The sequence below is a fragment of the Giraffa tippelskirchi genome, chromosome 5 (assembly GCF_054371585.1).
Source record: "Giraffa tippelskirchi isolate mGirTip1 chromosome 5, T2T-mGirTip1v1.2.pri, whole genome shotgun sequence".
Classification (NCBI taxonomy): domain Eukaryota; kingdom Metazoa; phylum Chordata; class Mammalia; order Artiodactyla; family Giraffidae; genus Giraffa; species Giraffa tippelskirchi.
In genome coordinates this window covers 134,911,959-134,931,463 of record NC_137279.1, presented here as the reverse complement: position 1 = coordinate 134,931,463, position 19,505 = coordinate 134,911,959, and the positions used below count along the sequence as shown (strand labels likewise).

Sequence of the window (19,505 nt, the reverse complement as noted above, 5' to 3'; positions counted from 1 at the left end):
GGAACCCTGACTAAAACCCCAAAAGAAACCCTTTCAGTGAGGCAAATAAGCCCAGGTTCCTTTTTCCTTCCTCTTCCAAGATTAATTTATAATCTTAAAGGAATAAAAGTTGAATTAAAGGGGAACAACTAGTTACAGGCTGTTTATAAGAAACACCTCTAAAACATAAAAATGAGGAAAATTAAATTTAAAAAATAGGAGGATATATGCAAGCAATTTACCAGCCACAAAATAGCTGAAGTAGGTGGCTCAGATGGTGAAGAATCTGCCTGCAATGCAAGAGACGGGGGTTCATCCCCGGATTGGGATGATCCCCTGGAAAAGGAAATGGTAACTCATTGTAGTATTCTTGCTGAAGAATTCTTTGGACAGAGGTGCCTGGTGGGCTACAGTCCATGGGGTCACAAAGAGTCAGACACAGCTGAATGACTAACACTTTAAACTCTAGAGCTAATAGATTTTAGAGTAAAACAGATTATTAGCATTAAGAGGCTCATTCGATAATGATAAAAGGCTCTGTTCATTAGGAAGAGAAAAACCAGAATTTTTATGCATTGAGTAACACAACTTCTAAATATATACATTAAAACTGATAAAGATGAACTGAGGAATCCACTATTAGAGAAGGAAATTTTAACACATCTCTTCCAGAAATTAGTAGGTCAAGCTGATAAAAATCAGTAGAAACAGAAAAGACTTAAATTAAAAAATTAATAAATATGATCTAATGTTATTGTTGTTCAGTCACTCAGTCGTGTTTGACTCTTTGCGACCCTATGGGCAGCAGCAGGCCAGGCTTCCCTGTCCTTCACCATCTAATGGCCATATACAGAAAATGGAACCCCAAATTCGAGTTTACACAGTGTTTACAAGCATACATGAAAGATTTATGAAACCTAAAAGATATCTGCCAGAAAAGATATCAATAGTTCTATCAATTAAAAAAGTGTAGTATATCTATATAGTGAGTTAGTATATAGTGAAAATGAACATGCTATAATTAATATTAATCAACTTAGAATAAGCTGAAAAGATAAGATTGAGTGAAAGAAGTAACTGAAGTATGTATGTAATATGACTTCATTTATATTAATTTCTAAAACAAGCAAAATAAATATTATGAGTATAGACATAGACAGTGACAGGGAGGGAACAAAGCCTCACCCATCAGTAGACAATTGGATTAAAGATTTACTGAGCATGCCCTGCCCACCAGAGGAAGACCCAGTTTTCCTCACAGCCAGTCTCTCCAATCAGAAAGCTTGCATAAGCCTCTTATTCTCATTCATCAGAGGGCAGACAAAAGAAGCAAAAACTATAATCCCACAGCTCCAGAATGAAAACCACAATCACAGAAAGCTAGCCAATAACCAAGTGATAATCACATGGCTCACAGCTTTGTATAACTCAGTGAAGCTACGAGGGAGGCATGCCGTGTAAAGCCACCCAAGACAGATGGGTCATGGTGAAGAGTTCTGACAAAACGTGGTCTACTGAAGAAAGGAATGGCAAACTACTTCAGCATGCTTGCCTGGAGAACCCCACAAACAGCATGAAAAGGAAAAAAGATATGACACTGGAAGATGAGGACCCCCCACACACACCTGCCAGGTGGATAGGTGTCCAATATACTATGAGGGAAGACAGGAGAAATAGTTCCAGAAAGAATGAAGAGGCTGAGCCAAAGTGTAAATAACACTAAGATCTGCATGTGTCTGGTAGTGAAAGTAAAGTCCCATTCTGTAAAGAACAGTATTGCATAGGAACCTGGAATGTTAGATCTATGAATCAAGGTAAATTGGATAAGCTCAAACAGGAGATGGCAAAAGTGAACAACAACATCTTAGGAATCTGCCAACTAAAATGGACAGGAATGGGCAAATTTAATTCAGATGACCATTATATCTACTACCGTGGGCAAGAATCCCTTAGAAAAATGGAATAGCCCTCATGGTCAACAAAAGAAAGTTCATAATGCAGGACTTGGGTGCAACCTCAAAAACAACAGAATGATCTCGTTTCACTTCCAAGGCAAATCATGCGACATCACAGTAATCCAAGACTATGCCCTAACCACTAACGCCGAAGAAGCTAATGGTTCTATGAAGACCTACCAGATCTTCTAGAACTAACACCAAAAAAAGATGTCCTTTTCATCACAGGGGACTGGAATGCAAAAGTAGGAAGTCAAAAGATAGCAGGAGTGACAAGCAAGTTTGGCCTTGGAGTACAAAATGAAGTAGGGCAAAGGCTAACAGAATTTTGCCAAGAGAACATGTTGGTCATAGCAGACACTCTCTTCCAACAATAAAAGAGGCAACTCCACATATGGACATCACAAGATGGTCAATACCGAAATCAGATTGATTATATTCTTGGCATCCGAAGATGGAGAAACTTTATTCATTTACCAAAAACAAGACCTGGAGCTGACTGTGACTGTGGCTCACATCATCAGCTCCTCATAGCAAAATTAAGGCTTAAATTTAAGAAAGAAGGGAAAACCACTAGGCCATTCAGATATTGCTGTTGTTGTTGCTCAGTCACCAAGTCGTGTCCAACTCTCTGCAACCACATGGACTGCAGCACACCAGGCCTCCCTGTCCCCTTAACATCTCCCGGAGGTTGCCCAAGTTTCTGTCCACTGAATCAGTCATGCCATCCACCCATTTCATCCTCTGTAGCCCTCTTCTCCTTCTGCCTTCAATATTTCCCAGCCTTCAGGGGCTTTTCCAATAAGTCAGCTCTTTCCATCATGTGGCCAAAATATTGGAGCTTCAGCTTCAGCATCAGTCCTTCCAATGAGTATTCAGCGTTGATTTCCTTTAGAATTATCTGGTTTGATCTCCTTGCTGTCCAAGGGACTCTCAAGAGTCTTTTCTAGCACCACAGTACAAAAGCATCAATTCTTTGGTGTTCTGCCTTCTTTATGGTCCAACTCTCATATCCACACATGACTACATGACTACATTTGGGTATGACCTAAATCAAATCCTTTATATAGTGGAGGTGACAAATAAATTCAAGGGATTAGATCTGGTAGACAGAGTGCCTTGAAGAACTATGGACAGAGATTTGTAACACTGTACAGATAGTGGTGACCAAAACCATCTTCAAGAAAAAGAAATGGAAGAATGCAAAATGGCTGTCTGAGGAGGCCTTACAGATAGGTGAGAAAAGAAGAGAAGCAAAACACAAAGGAGAAAGGAAGAATATACCCAAGTGAATGCAGAGTTCCAGAGAATAGCAAGAAGAGATAAAAAAAAAAAAAATTAAGTGAACAATGCAAAGAAATAGAGGAAAACATTATAATGGGAAAGACTAGCAATCTCTTCATGAAAATTGGAGATATTAAGGGAATATTTCATGCAAAGATGGGCACAATAAAGGACAGAATCAGCAAGGACCTAACAGAAGCAGAAGAGATTAAGAAGAAGTGGCGAGAATACACAGAGAGCTACATGAAGAAGGTGTTAATGACACAGATAATCATGATGGTGTGCCTAGAGCCAGACATCCTGGAGTATGCACTCAAGTGGGCCTTAGGAAGCATTACTATGAACAAAGCTAGTGGAGGTGATGGAATTCCAGCTGAGCTATTTCAAATGCTAAAAGATGATGCTGTGAAAGTGCTCCACTCAATATGCCAACAAATTTGGAAAGGTCAGCAGTATCCACAGGACTGGAAAAGCTCAGTTTTCATTCCAACCCCAAAGAAAATCAACGCCAAAGAATGTTCAAACTACCACACAATTGCACTCATCTCACATGCTAGCAAAGTAATGCTCAAAATTCTCCAAGCCAGGCTTCAATAGTATGTGAACTAAGAACTTCCAGATGTACAAACTGAATTTAGAAAAAGCAGAGGAATCAGAGATCAAATTGCCAACATAAGTTGGATCATAGAAAAAGCAAGGGAATTCCAAAAAAATATCTACTTCTGCATCACTGACTACATGACAAATAAAAAGGATCACAAGAGACTAATATCAGTAACAAATTGGATAACCTAGAAGAAACAGGTAAAATTCCTAGAAATACACAACCTACTAAAACTGAATCATGAAGAAAGTGAGAATCTGAACATAACTATAACCAGCAAGGAGACTGAATCATTAATCAAAACTTCCCAGTAAATAAAAAACCTAGGATGGTTTCCCTGGAGAAGCCTACCAAACATTTAAAAAAGAATTAATGTAAACCCTTCTGAAACTCTTCCAGAAAAGTTGAAGAGGGAATATTTTCAAACTCATTTTATGAGGCCAGCTCAGCCCTGATACTAAACCAAATAAAGATACTACTAGAACATAAAATTAGTGGCCAATATCTTTAATGAAAATAGATGTGAAAGACCTTGAAAAAAACTAGCAATTGTGGGGTAGTCCAAGATGGCACCTCCTTCCATGGACATACCAAATCTACAACTACATATAGAACAATTACCACTGAAAAAGAACTAGCTACACAGCTCCTCCACAACAAAGGATAAAAAAAAGCCTCACTGAGATAAGTAGGAGAGGTAGACATGTGGTTTCACAAAAAAATTCACCTCCAATAGGCAACCCACATAGGGAGGGATCTCATGGGTTTGGAGCTACTCCCTGAGATACAAGGGATTTATGCCAAACCTCAATACTTGCACTAAAAAAATAAGGGTCCCCAAAATCTGGCTTTCAAAACTCAATGGGGCTTAATCCAAGGGAACTGGGGGCTGTGGAATCTGATATACTCCTTTTGAAGTACTCATGCATAGTCTCACACTTTCTGGGACTCACTGCAAAAGCAGTAGTTAGAGAAGTGCCTGGACCACATGTAAAGGAGACTGATTTACTAATCTTAAAGTGACTGCTAGTGAGGCAGGTATGAGTTGGGAATTTGGGACTGAGGTGCTGATAAGCACCATTTTTGAAATTTCTCTATACCTTTATAGCACAAGTGGGTACACACAGACACAGCCTCCCTAAAGCACAGTATTGTAATTTTTTTTAAGAAGTACATTAAAAGTATCATACACAAAAATCAGGTGGGATTTATTCCAGGGATATAAGAATGATCCAACATTTCTGCATGAAATCAATCAAGGTGATAAACCACATCAACAAAATGAAACATAAAACTCACATGATCATCTCAATAGATGTAAAAAAGCATTTGACAAAATTAAAATCCACTTATGATTTTTAAAAAAGAAACAAACAAGTGAGTATAGAGAGAATATGACTCAACATAAAAGTCCATATATGACAAATATGCAGCTACCTTCATAAGCAACAGTGAAAAGCTGAAAGATGTTTTTTCTAAGATTAGAAACAATAAGCGATGCCCATTTCTGCCACTTCTAATCAACATAGAATTGAAAGTCTGAGCCACAGCAATTAGCCAAAAAATAGAAATAAATAAAAGGCATCCAAATTAGAAATGAAAAAGTAAAACTGTCACTATTTGCAGATAATAGGGCTGCCCTGGTGGCTCAGATGGTAAAGAATCTGCCTGCAATGCGGGAGACCTGGGTTCGATCCCTGGGTTGGGAAGATCCCCTGGAGCAGGGCATGGCAACACTCCAGTATTTTTGTCTGGAGAATCCCCATGGACAGAGGAGCCCGTCCATGGGGATTGCATGGGCTATAGTCCATGGGGTTGCAAAGAGTCAGACACGACTGAGTGACTAAGCACAGCATGATTATCATACATATAAATTAAAAAAGACTCCACCAAAAAGGTTAGAATAGATGAATTCAGTAGAGTTACAGGATGCAAAATCAATACACAGATATCTGGTGCAATTCTATGCATTACAAACCAAAAAACAGATATCTGCTGCAATTCTATATATTACAAACCAAAAAACAGTGAAATGAACAAAACAATCACATTTACAATTGCACCCAAAAAGAATAAAACACATAGGAATAAATTTAATCAGGAAGGTCAAAGACCTATCCACTGAAAATACACTGATGAAAGAAATTAAAAAGGACACAAATAAATGGAAAGAGAGTCCACTACAAAACATTACTGACAGAAATTTAAAAAGACACAAACAATGAAAGGACATTCCATACACATGGATTGGAAGGCTTAACATTTTTAAAATGTCTGTACCATTCAACCAACAGACTCAAAGCAATCCTTAGCAAGATTCCAGTGGAATTTTATGTAGGTAGAAAAAAAATTCTATAATTCATATGGAACTAAAAAGGACTGTGAATATCTACAACAACTTTGAAGAACAGTAATAAAGCTGAAAGCCTTACACTTCTTGATTTTAAAACATATTACCAAGCTAAAATAATCAAAACAGTTTAATATGAGCAAAAAACAGATATAGACCAACGACAAGTATTCTTGTCTGGAGAACCACATGAACAGTATGAAAAGGCAAAAAGATAGGACACTGAAAGATGAACTCACCAGGTCGGTAGGTGCCCAATATGCTACTGGAGATCAGTGGAGAAATAACTCCAGAAAGAATGAAGAGACGGAGCCAAAGTAAAAACAACGCCCAGTTGTGGATGTGACTGGTGATAGAAGTAAAGTCCGATGCTATAAGAACAATAGTGCATAGGAACCTAGAGTGTTAGGTCCATGAATCACAGTAAACTGGAAGTGGTCAAACAGGAGATGGCAAGAGTGAACATCGAAATTTTAGGAATCAGGGAACTAAAATGGACTGGAATGGGTGAATTTAATTCAGATGACCATTATATCTACTAATTGGGCAAGAATCCCTTAGAAGAAATGGAGTAGCCCTCATGGTCAACAAAAGAAAGTTCGTAATGCAGGACTTGGGTACAATCTCAAAAACGACAGAATGACCTCGGTTCACATCCAAGGCAAATCATTCAACATCACAGTAATCTAAGACTATGCCCCAACCACTAATGATGAAGAAGCTGAAGTTGAACAGTTCTATGAAGACCTACAAGACCTTCTAGAACTAACACCCCCAAAAGATGTCCTTTTCATTATAGGGGACTGGAATGCAAAAGTAAGAAGTTAAGAGATAACAGGAGTGACAAGCAAGTTTGGCTTTGGAGTACAAATTGAAGCAGGGCAAAGGCTAACAGAATTTTTCCAAGAGAACTCACTGGTCATAGCAAACACTCTCTTCCAACAATACAAGAGATGACTCCATACATGGATGTCATCGGATGGTGAATACCGAAATTAGATTGATTATATTCTTTTCAGTCAAAGATGGAGAAGCTCTACACAGTCAGCAAAAACAAGAGTAGGAACTGACTGTGGCTCAGATCATGAACTCCTTATTGCCAAATACAGACTTAAATTGAAGAAAGTAGGGAAAACCACTAGACCATGCAGGTAAGACCTAAATCAAATCAATTTGCATAATCGATTTATGATTATGCAGTGGAAGTGACAAACAGATTCAAGGGATTAGATCTGATAGACAGAGTGCCTGAAGAAGTATGGACGGAGGTTTGTGACACTGTATACGAGGAAGTGATCAAGACCATCTGCAAGAAAAAGAAATAGAAAAAGGCAAAATGGTTGCCTGAAGAGGCCTTACAAATAGCCTCGAAAAGAAGAGAAGTGAAAGGCAAAGGAGAAAAGATATACCCATTTGAATGCAGAGTTCTAAAGAATAGCAAGGAGAGATAAGAAAGCCTTCCTCAGTGGTCAATGCAAAGAAATAGAGGAAAACAACAGATTGAGAAAGACTAGAGATGTCTTCAAGAAAATTAGAGATACCAAGGGACTATTTCATGCAAAGATGGGCACAATAAAGGACAGAAATGGTATGGACCTAACAGAAGCAGAAGATATTAATAAGAGGTGGCAACAATACACAGAAGAACTATACAAAAAAGATCTTCATGACCCAGATAACCATGATGGTGTGATCACTCACCTAGAACCAGACATCCTGGAATGTGAACTCAAGTGGGCCTTAGGATTACTACAAACAAAGCCATTGGAGGTGATGGAATTCCAGTTGAGCTATTTCAAATCCTAAAAGATGATGCTGTGAAAGTGCTGCACTCAATATGCCAGTAAATTTGGACAACTCAGCAGTGGCCACAGGACTGGAAAAGGTCAGTTTTCATTCCAATCTCGAAGAAAGGCAATGCCGATGAACGTTCAAACTACTGCACAATTGCATTCTTCTCACAGGCTATCAGAGTAATGCTCAATGGACTATGCCAATGCCTTTGACTGTGTGGATCATGACAAACTAGAAAATTTTGAAAGAGGTGGGAATACCAGACCATCTTACCTGTCTCCTGAGACATCTGTATGCAGGTGAAGAGGCAACAGTTGGAACTGGACATGGAACAGACTAGTTCCAAATCGAGAAAGGAGTACATCAAGGCTGTATATTGTCACCCTGCTTATTTAACGTATATGCAGAGTACATCATGAAAAATGCCGGGCTGGATGAAGCACAAGCTGGAATCAAGATTGCCAGGAGAAATATCAATAACCTCAGATATGCAGATGATGCCACCCTTATGGCAGAAAGCGAAGAAGAACTAAAGAGCCTCTTGATGAAAGTGAAAGAGGAGAGTTAAAAAGTTGTCTTAAGACTCAACATTCAAAAAATGAAGATCATGGCACCCGGTCCCATCATTTCATGGCAAGTAGATGGGGAAACAATGGAAACAGTGACAGACTTTTTTTTTTTCAGACTTTATTTTTTGGGGCTCCAAAATCACTGCAGATGGTGACTGCAGTCATGGAATTAAAATACACTTTTTCCTTGGAAGAAAATCTATGATAAAACTAGGTAGCATTTAAAAAGCAGAGACATTACTTTGCCAACTAAGGTCCGTCTAGTCAAAGTTATGGTTTTTCCAGTAGTGATGTATGGATGTGAAAGTTGGACCGTAAAGAAAGCTGAGCACCGAAGAACTGATGCTTCTGAACTGTGGTTTTGGAGAAGACTCCTGAGAGTCCCTTGGAGTGCAAGGGGACCCAACCAGTCCATCCTAAAGGAAATCAGTACCGAATATTCATTGGAAGGACTGATGCTAAAGCTGAAACTCCAATACTTTGGCCACCTGATGTGAAGAACTGACTCTTGGAAAAGATCCTGATGCTGGGAAAGATTGAAGGCAGGAGGAGAAGGGGACGATAAAGGATGAGATGGTTGGATGGCATCACCGACTTGATGGACATGAGTTTGAGCAAGCCCCAGAAGTTGGTGATGGACAGGGAAGCCTGGTGTGCTGCAGTCCATGGGGTTGCAAGAGTCGAACACAACTGAGTGACTGAACTGAACTGATGCCCATAAGTGGAACAATGTTAATGTTCATTGATGATGAGTGGATAGATAAACTATTGTATAAGGGACTATTTTCATGCAGCCTTCAAAAAGAGTGCAATTCTGACATAGGCCATAATATGGACAAACCCTGAAGACCTTATGCCAAGCGAAATATGCCAGTCCCAGAAAGAAAAATATTGCATAATTCTAATTATATGAAGTATCTAAAGTAGATTCTTTATTGCCTGAGCCACCAGGGAGCCCAGTCAGATTCATAGAAGCAGAAAGAATGATGGTTGTAGGGGTTGTGGGAGGTGAAAATTGGAGTTGCTGTTTTAATAGGTACAAAGTTTCAGTGGTGCAAGGTGAAAATATTCTAGAGATCTGCTGTGCAAAAATATGCATACAGTTAATACTGTACACATACTTAAAAATCCCTGTCCATCACCAACTCCCGATGCTTGCTCAAACCGGTGATGCCATCCAACTGTCTCATCCTCTGTCATCCCCTTCTCCTCCTGCCTTCAATCTTTCCCAGCATCAGGGTCTTTTCCAATGAGTCAGCTCTTTGCATCAGCTGGCCAAAGTATTGGAGTTTCAGCTTCAGCATAAGTCATTCCAATGAATATTCAGGACTAATTTCCTTTAGGATGGACTGGTTGGACCTCCTTGCTGTCCAAGGCACTCTCAAGAGTCTTCTCCAACACCACAGTTCAAAAGCATCAGTTCTTCATTTCTCAGCTTTCTTTTTGGTCCAACTCTCACATCATACATGACTACTGGAAAAACTATAGCTTTGACTATATGGACCTTTGTCACAAAGTAATGTCTCTGCTTTTTAATATGGTGTCTAGATTTGTCATAGATTTTCTTTTCAGTTTTAATCTTATTTTCAAGTAATTGCTTAACAAAGTACATTGCCCATTGTACAAACTCAATAAATACTTCTCAGCTGACTAAATGCTGCCTGGAAAATCAAATGGTTAAAATAGGAAGTCTATGTACAAAATCTTGACTTTGGAATGTGCCTATTCAGGGTGGGGTTGCTGTGATCTCAGAGAACTATTTACAGGTAAGCACATAACATACTTTAATAATTCAGTGTAAAAAATTATTTCCATATATTCTGTAACATAACCTCACAAATAGGACTTTTCTAAAAACTTAAGAGGGATATTATACAACAGACAAGATCACCCTGTTGTTAGCACTCTTAATTCCACAGCCAAAGGAATAACACAAACCATTATGGCAACAAATGAGTCATTCCTCTGTTTACTGAAGAACAGAGAATATTTACTGGGTACTCACTTTCTGCAGTAAGCAGCAAGGGATGTGGTTTTGCTAATGGTTTTGGAATGCATGAAAGTAGTTGCCAAATTGGGAGGCTTTCAAGAAGGCTTGCTGAAGTATGTTTTGTAACTATATACACGCATACATACACACACAATCCCACAATGGATGGAACCATAATTAACACAAGTTTCCAATGTTAGTTTGAGGTTTTTATGCAACTGGCAGAAAATGAGGAGAAAATAAAAGGCTTCTTTTAGAGCTGTGCCAAATTGTTCTGGAAGGAACACATTTTGTGTGCAAATAGGATAACCATGTATTTCAAATAGAGTGCACATATTTTTCTTGATTACTAACTTATATAGCCTAAACAGAACTTTAATAATTTACATTGTCCTCACTTTCCAAATAACATATATATATGAAAATAAAAAGTTTTAAGATGTTTCCATGACATAATGTATACAACCTAAGAAACACATCATGTGAATAGGGTCAATATGTATGGCTCTATTTTTCCAATTTTAGAATTTCTAGAACAATTTCAAGGCAAATAGGAAAGAGAAAAAAGGAGACAAAAACAGACCCTTCCCAACCTAGAAAACATAAAATCATACTCCTCTTCTTTTAAAATTTTCTGGTTCTCTTGATTAAATCATCTAAGATATTAAAATTCAGTGATGTATAGAAAAACAATTAGTCTCATCATGTTGGTGCTAATGAGGCAGTAACTCATATTATTGAAAAAATTTAGATAAAGTTATCCAAAAAGTAATTACTACTCACTGGAAATTCAACCATTAATATTCATTAAAATGTCTGGCCTTCAGGTCTCTGTCACACTTTTAAATATTGTAATTTTAAAACTGAAGAAAGTAACGAGAAGGAAGTTTTAAAGATTAGTATTATAATAGTATTCAGAAGGTCAACTGGCTTTCTTCAGTTCTGACATTTTTCTTAATGAAAATTTAAGAGAGACACAATTTACAAACTGAAGAGGATTTACAAAGATATCCTGTGTTATTCACCTAGTATTATATGCATAATTTAAAACATTAAATTAAGGAGTTGAGGGTGAGATGGAGTGGGAATTAAGAGGTACAAATTACTATGTATAAAATAAAAAGTGCTACATTAAAAGGATCATACACCATGATCAACTTAGATTTATCCCAGGGGTGCAAGGACTTTTCAATATATGCAAATCAATCAGTACGATACACCACATGAACAAACTGCAACACCATATGACCATCTCAATAGACGCAGAAAAAGCCTTTGACAAAATTCAACATCCACTTATGATTAAAAAAAAGCTCTCTAGAAAGTGGGCATAAAGAGACCATCCCTCAACATAATAAAGGCCACATATGACAAAACTACAAATAAATCATACTCAGCTGTGAAAAGCTGCAAGCATTTCCTCTCAAATCATGAACAAGACAAGGATTTCCACTCTCACCACTTTTAACCAACTTAGTTTTGGAAATCCTAGCCATGGCCATTAGAGAAGGAAAAAAATGAAGGGAATCTAAATTAGAAAAGAAGAAGTAAAATGGTCACTGTTTGCAGATGACACAATACTACCCAGAAAATCCTAAAGATACTACCAGAAAACCAGTAGAGCTCATCAATGAATTTGGCAAAGTTGCAGTATACAAAATTAATACATAGAAATCTCTTGTATTTCTATACCCTAACAATGAAGAATCAGAAAGAAAAATTAATACAACAATCCCACTTACCACTGTAACAAAAAGGATAAAATACCTAGGAATAAACCCATGTAAGGAGGCAAAAGATCTGTACTCCAAAAACTGTAAGATGCTGATGAAAGTGAAGATGACACAAACAGATGGAAAAATACAAATGTTTTTGGATTGGAAGAGTCAACATTGTCAAAATGACTATACTATTTAGGCAATCTACAGATTCAGTGCAATCCCTATCAAATTACCAATGGCAATTTTCACAGAACTAGAACAAAAATCTTAAAATCTGTAGGGAGACACAGAACACCCTGAACAGTCAAAGCAGTCTTGAGAAAGAAAAACAGAGCTGGAAGAATCACATTCCCCGACTTCAGACTATGCTATACAGCTACAGTCACAAGAACAGAAACATCCATCGACAGAATAGGGTAGAAAGTCCAGAAATAAACCCACACATCTATGGTCATCTAATATACAACAAAGGAGGCAAGAATATATAATGGAGAAAAGACAGTATCTTCAATAAGTGGTGTCAGAAAAATAGGACAGCTATGTCTAAAAAAATGAAATTAGAACATTCTTTGACATCATACAAAAAAATAAAATGGATTAAAGACCTAAATGTAAGATTGGATACTATAAAACTCTTAGAACATAGAAAGAACATTCTTTGACATAAATTTCAGTAGCATCTTTTTTATCTGTCTCCTAGAGTAGCTGCAGCAGTAGCAGAGTAATGTAAATAAAAGCAAAAATAAACAAGTGGGACCTAACTAAACTCAAAAACTTTTACACAGCAAAGGAAACCATAAACAAAACCAAAAGACAACCCACAGAATGTGAAAAAATATTTGCAAACAAAGAGACCAACAAGTGGTTAACCTCTAAAATTCACGAACACATGCAGCTCAATTAAAAAAAAAAAAACTGAATCAAAAGATGGACAGAAGAATCTAAACAGACATTTAACCAAATGAGACATACAGATGGCCAAGACACATGAAAATATGCTCAATATTGTTAATTATTAGAGAAATGCAAATCAAAACTACAATGAGACAACACCTCCCACCAGTTGGAAGGACCATCAGAAAAAAGCCTGCAAACAATGCTGGAGAAGGTGTGTAGAAACGGGAATCCTTCTACACAGTTTGGTAATGTAAATTGTTTCAGCCACCATGGAGAACAGTATGACAGTTCCTCAAGAAATCAAAAATAGAGTTGCCACATGATTCAGTAATCCAACTCCTGGGCACATATCTGGAGAAAATCATAATTCAAAAAGACGTATGTGCCCCAATGTTCACTGCAGCATACAATAGCCAGGACATGTTTTCAGATGGGAGGGGATATGGGTATACCTATGGCTGATTCATGTTGATGTTTGGTAGAAATCAACACAATACTGTAAAGCAATTATCCTTCAACTAAAAATAAATTAATTAAAAAAATAGCAAGGACATGGAAGCAATCTAAATGTCCATGGACAGCAGACTAGATAAAGGAGAAAGTGAAAGTCACTTAGTCGTGTCCAATTCTGTGATCCCATGGACTATACAGTCCGTGGTACTCTCCAGGCCAGAATACTGGAGTAGATAGCCTTTCCCTTCTCCAGGGGAATCTTCCCAACCCAGGGATCGAACCCAGGTCTCCTGCATTGAGGGCAGATTCTTTACCAGCTTAGCCACAAGGGAAGCCCAAGAATACTGGAGTGAATAGCCTATCCCTTCTCCAGCAGATCTTCCTGACCCAGGAATTGAACCAGGGTCTCCTGCATTGCACATGGATTCTTTACAAACTGAGCTATCAGGGAAGTCCATATAATAGAGGAGAGGTGGTATGTATATACAGTGGAATATGACTCAGCCATTGAAAAGAATGAGATAATACAATTTGCAGCAACATGGATGGACCTGGAGACTATCATACTAAATGAAGTAAGTCAGAGAAAGACAAATATCATATGATATCAGTTATATGTGGAATCTAATAAAATGATACAAATGCACTTATTTACAAAACAGAAACAGACTCACAAACTTAGAGAATGAACTTATGGTTACCGGTGGGGAAAGGTGTGGTGGAAGGATAGACTGTGAGTATGGGACTGACAAGTATGCACTGTTGTATTTGAAATATAAGAGCCTCTTGCTGAAAGTGAAAAGGAGAGTGAAAAAGCTGACTTAAAACTAAACATTCAAAAAACTAAGATTGTGGCATCTGGTCCCATCACTTCATGGCAAATAGATGGGGAAACAACAGAAACAGTGAAAGACTATTTTCTCAGGCTCCAAAATCACTGCAGATGGTGATTGCAGCCATGAAATTAAAAGACGCTTGCTCCCTAGAAGAAAAGCTATGACCAACCTAGACAGTATATTAAAAATTAGAGACATTACTTTGCTGACAAAGGTCTGTCTAGTCAAAGCTATGGTTTTCCCAGAAGCCACGTATGGATATGAGAGTTAGACCATAAAGAAAGCTGAGCGCCGAAGAATTGATGCTTTTGAACTGTGGTGTTGGAGAAGACTCGTGAGAGTCCCTTGGACAGAAAGGAGATCAAACCAGTCAATCCTAAAGGAGATCAGACTTCAGATCTTTATAACTTCTTTTCCAGCTTTTTCTAGCTCATCTCTTTGCCTTCATTTTCTCTCCTGTTAAACCATCCTCCATGCTGACATAAGAGGTATCTTTATAAAACATAAATCACCTACAGTGCTTTGCTCCTTAAAAATCATTGATTACTTCATGATACCCATGGAAGAAGGAGAGACTCTTCAACGTGGTCTTAAATCTTTCCCACAATTTGATTGCCGAACTAAGTGGTTAAGAGCTCAGACTTTGAAATCATGTCTGGATTAGAATCCTGGCTTAGTCACTTGAAAAGTTATGTGACTGTGAGGGAATAACTTAACTGTCTATAAAATGGGGGTAATATCTACCTCGTAAAACTGTTGTGAAGATTAAAGGAGATGTCTGCAAAACATTTACTACAGAACTTTAGGACTTGCCACTATAGTACACTAACAAATATAGCTATATTAATATCCTTTCCGGGTTCATCCCCTAACACTTCTTCTCTACTCACACTAATAACCTTCTGCAGCAGCTATACTTCATAACATGCCAGTTCTCCAAACTTCTGGCTGTTTTATCATTCTGTGTATTTATTCACAATGCTTTATTTGTTTATAATGCTCATTCTATGTCAGCCTGCTTGGAAAGCTTGGTATTTAAAGTTTCGCTATGGATAATATTTAATATATATACACAGCAACAGTAAAGGAAGTTAGAAATGACCAGGTTTTTCTGGTAGTTTGTGCTATGTATAAATTCTAGAACTCCACAGGCTTTCTTTATTTTAATCAGTGGATATTTTATGGGCCCTAAATACTTTATTGGTGTGAGTGGTCAGAATACTCTCACCTATTTTGTGTATGCTATAATTTTTTGCTTTTTAAATTTTTTTCACCTCTTAAAAGAAATCCATTTTCAGTTACTTATGTGCTTTGCAAATACTGTCACCTTAATCTAAGCCTAGACCAAACCAGGAAAATCATTTTTAATAACCTGAACCCAAGAGACTGTATAAACATACTTCTACTCTAGGAGTATGTCTTTTGACACCAAAAAAACAACCAGACACTCAAACTACTTCCTAGTTATTTTGAAATAAGATCTAAAAGGTTTTTTTAAATGTACTTGAGACAGCTCAAAAATATCCAGAAATGTTCTGATATTTCTAAAGTATTTTTTTACCCATTCATGGAGATTTGAGAGTAGAAAACTATAGATATCATACTCTTCTTTTTTTTCCTTTCTTTTCTGTTTCTTTCTTTACCTTTGATCCTTCAGGGCCATTTTGTCCAGGAATCCCAATATCTCCAGGAAAACCCTAGGGAACGCAAAAAATACAGGGAGTTTATTCCATAGCAAATTACTTTAAATTTATTAAGCATACCAAAATTCCCTTTTTCTTTGATGTCCAGTTAAAATGATTTATTCGCCTCAAAATTAATTAATATCTTTCAATATTAAAGATTGTTAGGCAGTTGTCTGACAATGGAATGCAAAACTTACAAAGTATACTAAAATAAAGCTTACTTCATCAATTATTCATAAACAATCCTCAGGCCCAAAGAAAATTCTCTAATCCAGTCTAAGAAAATTTTTAAATCATATTCAGAATCATTCAAAACTTGAAAAAAAGACAAAAAGATATGTAACACATCTTTTCAGTGTCATGTGGGACACAGAGTCACCCAACAATTAGGAGAATGTACTTTGTTAGATTCACTGTTTACTAACCACACACTAATTCTTCTGTTTGGTGAAAAAGAAAAAAAAACCCACAGGTTATAGCTTAATATACAGGATACTAATTAGTTTTACATCAAACTCAACTATCTTATTCTAACATTCCCATATTCAATTGTCTATAAATAAATCAAACATTCTTTGAATTTATTTTGACATTTTACTGGTTCTATCATTAGTTAATGAATTGAATAAAATCTTTGACATATGTTTACTTAATATTTGCCTGAAAATCATTATATTATCTTTTTGGAAATTATACTTTAGCAGTCTAAAACAGTTGTTTCAAGAAATAAAAATGGATCAAAGTGTTAAATATGTCTGTGCTGAGAAAAAGCCAAGAATGTTGCTCTAAAATGTTAGAGCAATATTCTTTCTCAAACAATACATTAGAATGAAATTCATCAGGATCAGTTTCAATATTGATAATAAGCTAATAATTATAGTTTTCCTTATATTTTGTCGCAGTTATTTTAGTGTTTTCTTCTGACAGGGAAAAAGGAATAAAAAGCAAGACAAGTAGAAAAATCATATCTTTAAAAGTTAAGAAGGCTGCAAGTAAGTATGAATATCAGCTAGAAAAGACAGTTCAGTGGAGGGGTAAATATTATGATAATTAGTGCCAACAAGTAAGATAGACTAGCAAGGTTGATTCTGGAAAAGTCATCTTGGGGAAAAAAAAAATCAAAAGTAAGTGATACCAATTCATCCAGTTTGGATTAGGAAAGAAATGTCTTGATTCCAATTTAAACTTGGGTTCTGTGGAGAAAATATTACTTGTGGATGTTTCTGGCAAGAAAAAAGGCAGTGGTAACAAAAAGACTGGACACAAGGTCAGATTTCTGGAAGCTTTGGAACAGAATACATTCAATTCAGACACGCCAATTGCTTTTTTAAGGGAAATCAGGGTCACCTATACCTTCTCTCCCTGGAGGAGGAAATAGCAACCCACTCCAGTATTCATGCCTGGGAAATCTCTAGGACAGAAGAGTCTGGCAGGCTACAGTCCATGGGATCGCAAAGAGTTGGACATAACTGAGAGTGTGCACATGCGCATGCGCACACACACACACCCCTCCTCTGCCTTGAGTAATTTTTCTTTATCTTTCTTCATCTGCAACACTTACATTTTAAATAAGAGATTAAATAATATATTACTTGCAAATTTTCTTTGACCTCCAATACCCTGAGTTAGGTACCATCTAAGACTCTCACACCATCCTAGGGTCCTACAAGGTTACTTAATGCAGTGTTTGGCTGGTTTGGTATTCCTCATCAGATTGCATTATAACACAGGTATGCATAATAAATTATATATGTTACATATATAATAAATTCCTTGAGGGCAACTTTTTCTCTACTAACCACCGTATTCCCAGAAACTAGTAAAACACCTGGCACATAATAAATGTTAAAAAAAATTTTTTTTGTTATTGTTGAACAACGACATGTTTGTTTCTTTTGACAAAAAAAAAACACAACAATGGCTAGTGGCTACTTTTGGCCCCTTGGCACCAGTTTATAATCACTGGTTCACAACATCCTCATGGATAAATTCATAATTCCCATCCATCCAAAAGATGAGCCTAGAACATCTTCTTACACTTGGAAGAAAGCTCTAAAAGGTACAAAATTTGTCATGTTAAAAGAACTCTGGGAGTCTGAAAAGGATCTCACCAGCCAGATATGAGATAATATGAATTTCAATAAGGATAAAAACTGCAATGGATTGAAACATGTCAAATATGTTTAAATTCAAAAGTTCAAAATGATACAATAACAAAAAATTATTCACATTTAGAAGCTGAAAGAGAGCCAACTCATTTTCAAAACTGGTAAATAAAGGTGAAGAATCAAGCATTTATTCTACCTTTCCTTTATATACTATAACTAACCAAAGAGCAGATTAAGGGATATATTCAAGCCAATAAACCAAAAAAGAAAAAAAAAAGAGAGAGAGAGCAAGAATATCTCCATTTTGCAATACTCTACATGATCTAATGTATTACTATACAGGGAATTGAAGCATCACAACTGTTACTAACATCACAGAATGATACTAGACATTTTGTGCTTCCTGATGAAAGAACACAATATCGCCCACAGTCTTGCCAAAATAAACAAGCAAAACTGACTTTGGTTAGGCCTCTATATGTGACTACTAATTTGAAGGAAATACAGAGGAGGGAGAAAACAGTAATAAAAAGGTATTTTGGTGACTTCTGGGTTAACATGGACTATGGAGTATGTGCATGAACATCGGCTCCTTCTTAAACATGAAAATTATAGTAAAGGAATGTGAAAAAGACAAAAAGTACCAAAGATGAGGGAATAAGAGACAAAAGATGTCAAAAATCTGATCCTATATTATAGCCATGTAAGTTGACTATTTTAAAACTTTATTTAAAAGTTCAGAAGCACATCAATATAGTTATTAAAAAGAGAAGAAACAAAAGCTCTTCAAATAGCATACCTTAGAAACTTGGCCAGAGAATATTTTTATTATATAAAAAATTCCATACCTGAATTTTCAGGTTACCATCAGGTAAAGATCTTACCTTTTAAATAATAATAAATTTAAAATATAAAAATCAGAGTTAACTTGGTCAACTGTATTTTATTGATAATATACATCTATAAAAGAAATCTTTTAACTTTCAAATTTATTGTTGAAATTATAAACCAAATGACAGGACATGGCTACCCTTGCCAAGTAGCAAAATTTCAGAGAGCTTAGAAATTGAAAGATTTAAAGATACACTGTTCAGCATCTATAACTTTCATTTAAAAAAACTACACTGGCATGAAACTATAGAGAGAGAAAATTTAAAAATATAATAAAATGCTCTAATTCTGCTTTTTTCATTTAAAATATTTTGGTAAACATTGAAAAGTCAAAATGGTTTCTTTCACAATGCACATCACTATCTCTGTGGTCACATCACAACTGAAAA

The 19,505-nt window shown here is 36.6% G+C and overlaps 1 protein-coding gene across 1 annotated transcript in view; it reads right to left on the bottom strand.

Moving 5' to 3' along the window:
* The window catches only part of COL24A1 (collagen type XXIV alpha 1 chain), a 441,974-nt gene that overhangs the window by 183,278 nt on the left and 239,191 nt on the right, over nucleotides 1–19,505 (bottom strand). The window contains exon 25 of the mRNA XM_081490017.1: nucleotides 16,076–16,129. Within this exon, the coding sequence (XP_081346143.1) occupies nucleotides 16,076–16,129 (54 nt within the window). The remainder of the gene's footprint in view (nucleotides 1–16,075; nucleotides 16,130–19,505) is intronic.